The sequence below is a fragment of the Phalangium opilio genome, unplaced genomic scaffold, assembly GCF_054372755.1.
Source record: "Phalangium opilio isolate 3A_F unplaced genomic scaffold, DU_Popi_V2 ptg000090l_1, whole genome shotgun sequence".
Taxonomy (NCBI): Eukaryota; Metazoa; Arthropoda; class Arachnida; order Opiliones; family Phalangiidae; genus Phalangium; species Phalangium opilio.
The window spans coordinates 3,657,951-3,669,580 of record NW_028324195.1 but is presented as its reverse complement, the minus strand read 5'-3'; the positions used below and the strand labels follow the sequence as shown (position 1 = coordinate 3,669,580).

Genomic DNA, 11,630 nt, shown 5'->3' with positions numbered 1-11,630 from the left:
TGTAGCTAACCTAATAAAGTATAAAGATATATGTATATCACCCTCTCCAGATAGGATAATATGGTGTTACACTGAATATCAACCGAAATTATTTAATTCGGTATTAGATCACACGTCTTCCGTAGAATTTCACGAAGGTATATTAAATGTGAATATATTAGACCCCAATATCAAGAATTTTGTTATACTTGATGATTTACTTTGCGAAATATCTAATGACAAGGATGTAACTAATTTTTTCATACGGGGCTCGCACCATAAAAACACATCTGTTTTTATATTACCCCGGGAAGGAAATTAGAATATTAAATTTAAACGCCCACTACTTGATAATATTTAAATCTCCTCGAGATAAATTGGCTATATTTCATTTAGCCAAACAGATTTGCCCCGCTAAAAGTAAATACGTCATCGACGCGTTCCATCAGGCAATTGCTAGAGATTTTGGGTATTTATGGGTTGATTTAAAGCCAACGACGTCAGATGATCATAGACTACGGACGGGACTAATACCGGGCGAAGAAGCCGCAGTCTATATTCCAAAATGAAAAGAGTGCATACGCATCAACATTTCTTAAAGTATCTGACTACTTGTAATGCGTGTCAGAGAAAATACGCTATCAAACACGCTAGTAATGACTCTATCAAGGCTATAGTGGAATGTTGTATAAATGTCCTACGTGGTAACGTGAAGTTATCAGATGACCAGAAGAAACGATTGAAGAAGCACTGTCTAATGTTACGGAAGTTATCTAAACAAAGCACTGTAGCAAAACGAAAAAAGATCCTTATTCAAAAAGGAGAATTTTTACCTCTTTGTTAGCTCCCCTCTTATCACTTGTTAGCACTGCTGCTGGTGCAGCTATAAGCAGAGCAATTAAAAATGGCTAGAAAGTTGATATTGGTACCTAAAGAGGTTTACCGCCGATTAAACTCACAACCAAAAGTTGAACATAGTGAAAATTTGGATACGAAGACTGTTTGGTAGACAACAAATTGAACCAGACGCAAAAAGTTAACATGTACAGTCATTTACTAACGAGTACTATTAACAAAAGAAAAAAGAAGAAACCCGTTAAACAACTGAAAAAGAAAGATTAGTATTCTGAAATAGCCATGACAATAACAGATTCACACCTCAAACCAGCCATTGCCTTATACAAGTGGATTGATATCAACTCCAAGATTAATTGGTCTCCCAACGGGGAACTTATATACAGGGGAAAACCAATCGTCGGGTCGAATATTATGGATATTTTACACTAACCTGTTAAAGGTTATAAAAGTAAACCGAAACACACTGTCGTTGGAATAAATCAGTTTTACGAAATGTTAATAAAAGAAAATGTACCAAAAACTATCGTGAGAAACAAATTCCCCTTTGGAGACTATACGAGTGTTGTACCAAATACCTGTCTCGATGTATCTAAAAGAGATTTACCGAAAATTGATTATTATTCCCCAACCCCGGATTCCCACTATGGTAATGGTCTCCGCACTTGGATAAACTTGAAATAAAGAATATATATCCATATCACGTTTCATTTCTTTCACAAATTACTTACACGTTATCATGGAAGGATGTAACGACCCTTCTCCCACAGGGCTTCTAGCGTCCCTGTCCGTTTCATTTTTAAATAATCCCAAAGTTATTACGGCCCTTTTGATATTATTTCTTATTATAATTATCGAGTTATCTGATTTCGCTTAAGGTATACCCCAAAAAAACCTTAAACTGCACGAGTAATGGATAAACTAGAAGAAATATACTTCAATGAAAAAGATCCGGGGAGTTTCGGAGGTGTACAAGGACTAAATATAGGGCTGCGAGAGAAAAGGGGATTAACGTTTCCTTAAATGATAGAAGGAACAAAACTATTGTGTACGGTATAGATGAACAATGACAACTTGATCTGGCAGACATGCAAAACATTAAGCGTCATAATGACGGATATAGATTTCTACTGTGCTGTATTGACGTATTCAGTAAATTTGCTTTCGACGTCGCTATTAAAGACAAGAAAGGACCTACGATGGTAGCGGCGTTTAGATCCGTTCTAGAGTCTGGTAGAAAACCCAAGATTGTTCAGTCGGATCATGGGAATGAATTTCTAAATAAAGAACTGCAAAGTGAATTGAAACGTTAGGATATCACGTTTTTCGCCACACACTCGGAAGTGAAATGTAGCATCGTTGAACGATTTAATCGAACCTTGAAGGAGCGAATGTACCGCTATTTTACACAAAACGACACCCATAAATATATTGACGTTTTACCAGACTTATTGGAATCGTATAATAACAACTACCACAAATCAATTAAATGCAAACCCACTGAAGTGACCGAGGAAAATTCGAAACAAATCTGGTTAAATTTGTACGGGAAAGTTAACTTTTCGCCGCCAGTTTCATACCCCTTTGAAATTGATGATTTGGTTAGAATAAGCAAAAATAAAAGAACGTTTGAAAAAGGGTATTTGGCCAATTATACCGAAGAACTATTCAAAGTAACAGAACGGATCCCGAGAGATCCAGCCGTATATAAACTGAAGGATTTGAACTCCGAGCTCATTTCCGGTGTGTTCTACAAAGAGGAAATACAGAAAGCTGGCAAGGACCTAGAAAACTGCAAATTTAAAATTGAAAAAGTATTACGAAAACGTAAAAAAAACCTGAAGGTACTAAGGAACTCCTCGTACGGTGGAGAGGGTATAGTTCCGAATTTGATTCCTGGGTGCAAGAAATCGACGTAAAATGAGTTTCTACATCACACTACCCTCTGATTCGTCAACGCAATATTTCAAAGGAAATACTATAAGCAAGTTCAGAACGTATCTACCAGAATCTATAACACTAGAGGGATCTCACGAGGTTGCTCTGGCTGAAATAAGCTATCCCAGTACATGGAATAATGTAAAATGGGAGTGCATAGTTCGCATTTGGGATAATTCGTTCGTAGGTGTTGTTTCGGATGCAATGGATGAATTCCCAGAGGAAGGTTCCGGTGTAGGTGAATCGGAAGAGATAATTAACGGAGTTATTGAAAACCGGGATATAGCCATAGTTATACCTCCCGGATATTACGGTTCCGTAGAGGAATTACTCGAAATATTGTCACTCGACGATGCTGGTGCTACTGAAAAAATAAAATCTACGGTTGAGTTTTCATACAACAAACCAAATCGACGGGTGATGGTTGAATTAAAAGGGACGAACCAACTTTATATCCCAAGCGAAATTGCCATTATATTGGGGTTCACTAGGAAACCGAAGAAAGACGTTACCGTGGTCACTTCCATGACAGCCACATTCAGTTGCGATATGGATGCTGGAATGCATTGCTTATTCGTATACTCTGATATAATTCAGTCTCGATCAGTAGGAGACTCTGACGTCCTTCTCTTAAGAATTATAACTATCAACGGGAAGGATGGAGACACGGTGGAAAAAGAGTTTGCTAAACCTCATTATATGCCCATAGCGAAAAACAAGTTCCAGACAATTGAAATAAACATTATGAGTGAAAAGGGTGAACCGGTTAAGTTCGAACGTGGGAAAGTTCACGTCACTCTACATTTCAGGCCCAGAAGAACTTGGCACTTGCTATAAGGACTACGTTGAATCCAATCTCCGCCCCATTTATGACGTGATTGTCAAAGTGTAAGGATGTCTCCATATAATACGGGTCACGTTTCTGTTAAGGATTATGAGGACTATTATCTAAATCAAATTGGACATGGATCCATCCCAGTATATAGAGGTTTGGCCGTGCAACGTGGTTATGGTCTGGGGAGTATTATCTCCTCGGCGTTCAGATCAGCCATGCCATTACTTAAAAGGGGTGCCACGTTCCTAGGTCGGAAGTTTTTAAACACTGGCGCGAAAATTGCGACGGATTATACAAGCGGTGTACCCATTAAACAATCACTGAGAACTAGGGGTAAAGAAGCGGGTAAGGAAACATTGAGAATGGCGGCCGAAGAAGTGACCAAGCTAACTGGAAACGGACGTAAAAGGAAACGCAAAGTGTCACCCATCATCAGTTCTGTTCGAACTAAGAAGAAGAGAAGGTCGTCATCTTTACACCCGGATATATTTTCATAATGTTGCTCGCACACCCAAACTCTATGAACAGCGTCAGCTCGGAACTAAATGTTTTTCACGTACCCTATACCCAAACTGGGATAATAGGAAGTCAATGGGTGGAGTATAACTCTACCTCCAACGTAGATGAAAATCAGGCTATTATATTTCCCGTCACCGGGAACTCCGAGACATACAAGGACTTGAAAAACACGCTCCTGCAAGTACAAGTAAAAGTGAATGAATGAATGAATGGTTTATTAACCCTTTTGTTTACAAATCCCTTTTGGAACAGGGAGGAACCCACTAACGTGGGTTCACAGGTCCGAAAAAAAAACATTAAATGTAATACAATAACATAAAAACACTAAATTAAACTTATTACGCGAAAATTATTTACAATTATTTACAATGGCAGCTATTTTGACGACTTTTTCGAAAATGATGGGTTTGAGAAACGGAGTAAATTCGCCCAAAATCGGGTTATAGACTTGATTGGTGTCGTACACGCCGATATATGTCAGAAAAATAGCTTTATCCCCAATCTGGTCGATGTGAATTTTAAATTTATCAAAAGTCCCAACGAATTCTGCTTACATGCGGATGGAATTAAAGCGAAAGTTATATTTACCCACTCTTCGTTATTCATAAGAAGAGATAAACTAACCCCCGTGTTAAATCACAAAAACACTTAACTTAAAATTCAAATAATCCCGCGCTAAATCTACCTTCAGTTTATAACCTTCTGTTATACTCTTTTGTCACATACTCATTCTTCAAATCCTGTATTTGTTGTACTTATTTACTTTTGTAAAACACCTTATCATCTTTGTGCCAAAAATACCCCGTACACCTTATCATCTCTTTGAGCCAAAGAAAACCCCGTACGTCATCGGATGATTGACCTGACCCTTCCCTTTAGCCAATCAGCTACTCGCCTTTCTAAGGTAAAAAATACTCCGAAAAAGTATAAATAGCCCGAGCTCTACAATACAGGTAGGCTCATTCTGACTTTCGCTACCCCGAGAAAGACGCCTCTAAGCGGACCCCCTATAGTCCGTCGCTAATACCCTGCCTTGCGTTGGAAGTCGCTAAACCTTTCCAACCAAAGTACGGGTTGTTACCCTTGGACCCTCGTGTTCCCGCGCTCGCTGTACAAAACCCCCTTTGGCACTTAGAAATTATCAGTTCTTTATTTATTCTTTATTTATGCTTTATAACAATAAAGCTTAGTGTTTTTTTATAGTTAAAATTATTCGTTTGAGTTTTACTTTAACGCGGCTACTCAATTATCGTTCCAGCCACAAACAACCTTTAGATTTTTCAGTAACCCCTTAAACTTGAGATCACATTTTGGTGCCGACTTACCCGGGAGAATTAGTAACGCGTTAGATTTCAAACGAACTTAAAAACTTTAAAATGGACGAACTCGCTCGTCTTAAAGCTAAAAGAGCTGGTACTAAACAATCAGCCACCCGCGCTAAAAACAACTTAGAAACAGAGTTGAAATCAACCGCTATCGACTACGCCGCTGTTGAAGGTTATCTAGCTATCCTGCAGGCCAAAGAACTTGTTCTTGTTAATCTCAATGAGGCCATGGAAACGCTATTTACCTCAGCAGCTGATCTAGAAAAAGATCAACAAACCGCTCAAGATTACATCGATCACTTGATCATAACCCAAGCTCGAGGGCGACAAGCTATTGATGCAAGAACAAAGGCCGTAGCAGTAGCCACAACCTTTGCATAGGCCAACGGAAGTAATACCACCGCTAGTTCCGGATCTATCACGCCAACCCTTCCGCTTACTGGAAGCGCGCTCGCGAACCCGCTCGGTATCACAACACCGAACACTACTCAGCCGCCAACGGGGAGCGTGCTCCCTAGCCCGTCCGGTACCATCCCTTCGGTACACCCGCAACACGGTCTCGCTCCGGCAGTCAGACTGCCTAAACTAGAAATTCGCCGGTTTTCCGGAGATATAAGCGAGTGGCAAAACTTTTGGGCAAACTTTGAAAGTACCATTCATAATAACCCCAATCTGTCACAAACGGACAAATTTAATTACCTAAAATCCTACTTGGAAGGATTCGCGTTACAATCTATAAAAGGACTCTCCCTTTCCGCCGCGAATTACGCTTCCGCGATTAATAAACTTCAAACTCGATTCGGTAGGCGGGAAAATATAATAAGCGAACATTTACATATTCTTCGAACTCTCCCTGCAGTCAAAAAATCCAATGACTTACTAGCCCTTAGGAGGTTGTATGACACATGTATGACGCAGATTATAAGTCTCGAAGATCTACAAGTAGTTGTTCAAAGCTACGGCAGTCTATTGTGCCCTATCATAATAGAATGCCTCCCTGAAGAGATAACCCTTGCGTTCACTCGGGAAAATAACAACGGGCAAGAAATAAAAATTAGCGAATTAATGGACTTTCTCAACCGCGAAATAACTAGCAGAGAACGCGCCGCGGTACTCGCCCGACCCTCCGCGAAAGAACCGGACCGAAGGTACGCCGAAACGGACAAAAGGCTACTAGAAAAATCGCACCCGAATAGAGACTACTGCTAGGATCATCGAAAACCAAAGCCACCGTACGGAGCCGCCGCGCTCTCCGTAAACGCGCCGGTAAAATCCTGCTTGTACTGCGGTAAAAGCGAACACAGTACAACTCAGTGCAACCAAATCACGCTTCGAGAAAAAAAGGATCTATTAGTCAGATTGAAGCGCTGTTTCATCTGCCTAAGAGATTATCACCCAAATAGAGAATGCACCTCTCGCTTTAGAACGTGTAAAAATGCAATGGCCGCCATCACACGAGCATTTGCGACCAGCCGCCAAACGCTACGCTAGAAAACCCGCCAGAATCGAACGCAGTAGCCCAGATGACCGCCGGCTCCTGTAGGAACGACGCCACTTCCGTGTTCCTCCAGAGCGCCCTAGCTGAAGCTAAACCTCCGACCGGAGAAACGCAAAAACTAGTCCGGTGTCTCCTCGATACCGGAAGTCACGTAACATTCATCAAGGAGAACGTATCAAGAGAACTTAACCTTCCGGTTATAAGCGAAGACGTCCTCGAAACAAGCAGTTTCGGAAGCACTACCACGATGAAGGTCCAGAGAAGAAAAGTACGACTCGAACTTCAGAGCCGTAACCATCCCGAATAGAAAATCATCATTGAAGCGTACGAAACACCAACTATTTGCGGTGCCGTATTTTCCGTACCGGGAGTCGAAATCGCGAAAGAATTCGAGAAACGCAATTTACTAATGGCTGACGCAACCGCGTTGGAGTTTGACAGCCAAAGGCCTCACGCGATAGAGGTTTTAATCGGCGCGAACTACCTCTGGGCCGTCGCGAGCGGGAAAATCGAACGGTTTAGCCCGACTCTCACCGCGATGGAGACCCTCTTCGGTTGGACTCTCCAAGGGCCAGCTACTGTTTCATCCCGTGAAGTAGGAGTCAACGCTATCACCATCATGGCCGTCAACGCGAGCACGATTTCCGAAGAAGATGCCGTCTCTAATCAACTTCGCAAATTCTGGGAGTTAGAAGCTTTCGGTGTCCATGACAAGGACGAAGATAAAGAACTAGGAAACAAAATCCTAGGGAAATTCGCGGAAACAACGGTTTTCAAAAACGGTCGCTATACCGTCGCGCTCCCGTTCAAACCTGGACAACATAACTTGGGAGACAACTTCGCGGTCGCTAAGAAACGCACCCTAAACTTACTCGCCAGACTACAAAAAGATCCAGTTAACTTTCTGGAGTATAATGCCATCATCAAAGATCAAATCGCGGCTGGAGTAGTTGAACGCGTGGACACTACAAATAGAACTGGCTTCCCACTCTACTATTTCCCGCATCGCGCAGTAATACGAGAAGCCAGCGCGTCTACTAGAACTCGCATCGTTAACGACGGATCATCTCACGCGTTCGGAGTTTCCAGTTTGAACTCCTGCCTCGAAGCCGGGCCTAATCTCAACCCCGAGCTTTACGACATTCTACTACGGTTTCACGAAAAACGTATAGCATTTACGGCTGACGTTACAAAAGCCTTTCTACAAATCGAAGTAAAGGAAGAAGATCGCGACGCGCTAGGTTTCCTGTGGGTCGACGTCGATCACCCACACGCGAACCAAACCCTCCTGGTCTACCGAATGACCCGCGTTCCCTTTGGAGCAACTTCCAGCCCATTCCTCTTGGCCGCAACCATCAGACTTCACGCTGAGAAGTATAAAACTACCTATCCCGAAGCCAGTGAACTTCTAAATGACTCGATGTACGTAGACGACCTGGCTTCCAACGCAAATACAGAGGAAGAAGCACTCAAGTTAATTTCGGACGCTACCGAAATCATGAAAGAGGCAGGGATGACACTCACTAAGTGGCAAAGCAACTCGCCAAAGCTGAGAAATCTCTTAACCACCAAGAAGCCAGACGAGAAGTCAAATGACAACCAAACGTCATTCGCTCCCACCAAAGTTCTGGGCTAATTTGGGATAGCTTCAGAGATGCCCTAACCTTTACAATTACCGATTTACTCCAATTCATCCAGGATCGTGAGAGTACAAAACGATGGGTTTTGAAGTCCGTAGCGAAAATATTCGACCCGCTCGGCTTCATTTCTCCATTCACCGTACGGGCCAAGCTGCTTTTCCAGCAACTCTGGGAAAATGGCCTCTCTTGGGACGAAACGCTGCCAGACGAACTAGCCGACATCTACGAAGCCTGGTGTTTCGAATTGCGAAACCTACAGGAAGTCTCAATCCCTCGCCACTACTTCGGGGCTTGGAGAACTTGGAACTCCATTGTTTCTCAGACGCCAGCCCGAAAGCCTACGCCGCTGTAGCGTATTTCCGGTTCCCAACTAAAGACGGAAGCTACGCCACTACTCTAATCACCTCGAAATCCCGAGTTGCGCCCCTAAAGAAACTGACGCTCCCACGTCTCGAGTTGATGGGAGCCCTCCTTGCTGCCCAACTTGTCCAGCACCTGACGAAGCACCTCAAAACATAGCCAAAGAGGATATTTATGTGGAGTGATTCCAAAATCGCCCTTGGATGGATTAAGGGAGCCGCAGACCGCTGGAAACCTTTTGTAGCAAACCGCGTAAGAGAATTACAGTCCATTTCTAACCCTTTACATTGGAATCACTGCAAAGGTTCCGAGAACCCCGCCGACCTCCCGACACGAGGATGCGACATGGCTTCCCTTGCCAATGACAGTTTTTGGTGGCACGGGCCTCGCTGGCTCCGCGAATCCCCTAACTTCCTGAAGAACGATCCGCCTACAGACGTAAATTTCGAACCGGTAAAGGACGAGATGAAAAACACTTCCGTCACGCTGACAGTCACTGAACCCTTACCGGAATCTCCTATCAACAATCGAGCTTTCAATTCGCTAAAAGCCCTCTACCGTCATACCTCTTGGATTCTCTGTTTCAAGCACAATCTGCGCTTCAAGAATGATCGACGTAGCGGAGAGCTAGCAGCCGAAGAAATTCATCAAGCTGAACTTTACTGGGTTCGCTACACCCAGAAAGAACAGTTCCCCCAAGAAATCGAGCGCCTACAACAACAGCTGAGCATCCCGAAGGAATCGAAAATCTTGACCCTTCATCCCCACGTGGACTCGGACGGGCTTCTACGCGTCGGGGGAAGATTAAAAGGAAGCGGCTTGTCATACGCTGAACGGCAGCCTTGGCTTCTCGCGCCAAAACATCCATTTACGGAGCTCTTAGTAAAAAACGCGCACGAAAAACTGATGCACGCCGGAGTCGTAATCACAACGGCTTCCTTACGCGAAAAATTCTGGGTAATCAAATCCCGCAGTTACGTCAATCAAATGTTAAGAAATTGCAACATTTGCAATTATTTTCGAGCTAAACCGTCGGACGCGGTTATGGCCCCTTTGCCAGAATTTCGCACCACTCAAACTCCAGTATTCGAGAGTTGCGGTTTGGACTTCGCAGGTCCCCTCTACACGCGTGACGGGAAAAAATGCTACGTTGCATTATTTACTTGTGCGGTCACCCGCGCGGTACATCTCGAGCTGGTTTCGGACCAATCGACGGACAGCTTTCTTCTCGCGCTCCGAAGATTCATCTCGCGACGCGGCATGGTTAAACACATTTTCTCGGACAACGCCAAGACCTTCAAGAGAGCCAAAACCGACCTCAGCGAACTTTGGATAAACGTAAGCAGCCCTGAAGTATCCCGATACTTCGGAAATTTACAAATCAAGTGGACATATATCGCCGACCGAGCCGCCTGGTGGGGTGGTTTTTGGGAAAGACTGGTCGGTTCAGTAAAAATGCCCTCCGAAAAACCATCGGTCGCGCAAAATTATCTTTTGAAGAGATCCAGACCACATTGACTGAAGCCGAAGCTGCGATTAACTCGCGTCCTATCACCTTCGTCTCCGAAGATGCACATGAACCAGCACCACTAACTCCGAACCACTTCCTAGTCGGATAAAGGATGACAAGCCTGCCTTCCAGGACCTACCCTAAAACTGCTGACATCCCAAACAACCGCTTGGAACTAACCAGACGCTTGAAGTATCGTCAAACCCTAATCGACGGCTTCTGGAAGCGTTGGAGAGCCGAATACCTCCTACAGCTACGATCCGCTCACCATCGTACCAAAAACCAACCCACGACGCCACTACAAGCCGGAAACGTCGTTCTTATCCATGAAGACAAGATGCCCCGCCTAAGCTGGAAACTAGGTGTCGTAGACGAGACATTTCTAGGACGCGATGGGCATATACGCTCTTGCATGGTGAGATTATCGGACGGAAGTAAACTTCGCCGACCAATCCAATTATTATATCAACTAGAAAACTGAACTTTCGCGATCCTTGGTTTGAACTATATAGTTCAACCGGGGGGAGCCTGTTAAATCACAAAAACACTTAACTTAAAATTCAAATAATCCCGCGCTAAATCTACCTTCAGTTTATAACCTTCTGTTATACTCTTTTGTCACATACTCATTCTTCAAATCCTGTATTTTTTGTACTTATTTACTTTTGTAAAACACCTTATCATCTTTGTGCCAAAAATACCCCGTACACCTTATCATCTCTTTGAGCCAAAGAAAACCCCGTACGTCATCGGATGATTGACCTGACCCTTCCCTTTAGCCAATCAGCTACTCGCCTTTCTAAGGTAAAAAATACTCCGAAAAAGTATAAATAGCCCGAGTTCTACAATACAGGTAGGCTCATTCTGACTTTCGCTACCCCGAGAAAGACGCCTCTAAGCGGACCCCCTATAGTCCGTCGCTAATACCCTGCCTTGCGTTGGAAGTCGCTAAACCTTTCCAACCAAAGTACGGGTTGTTACCCTTGGACCCTCGTGTTCCCGCGCTCGCTGTACAAAACCCCCTTTGGCACTTAGAAATTATCAGTTCTTTATTTATGCTTTATAACAATAAAACTTAGTGTTTTTTTTATAGTTAAAATTTTTCGTTTGAGTTTTACTTTAACGCGGCTACTCAATTATCGTTCCAGCCACAAACAACCTTTAGATTTTT

At 43.4% G+C, this 11,630-nt stretch overlaps 2 protein-coding genes across 2 annotated transcripts; both read left to right on the top strand.

The window, feature by feature from the left end:
- The first annotated feature begins 6,974 nt into the window (after window positions 1-6,974).
- On the top strand, window positions 6,975-8,585 carry LOC149645043 (uncharacterized). Its single transcript, XM_089850411.1, has 2 exons — window positions 6,975-7,202; window positions 7,257-8,585. Exons 1-2 carry the CDS (start codon window positions 6,975-6,977, stop codon window positions 8,583-8,585), a joined length of 1,557 nt encoding a protein of 518 aa, XP_089706537.1.
- Window positions 8,586-9,123: 538 nt separating this feature from the next.
- On the top strand, window positions 9,124-10,467 carry LOC149645042 (uncharacterized). The gene has a single exon (XM_089850410.1). The coding sequence runs from the start codon at window positions 9,124-9,126 to the stop codon at window positions 10,465-10,467; it is 1,344 nt and encodes a 447-aa protein (XP_089706536.1).
- The last annotated feature ends 1,163 nt before the right edge of the window (window positions 10,468-11,630 follow it).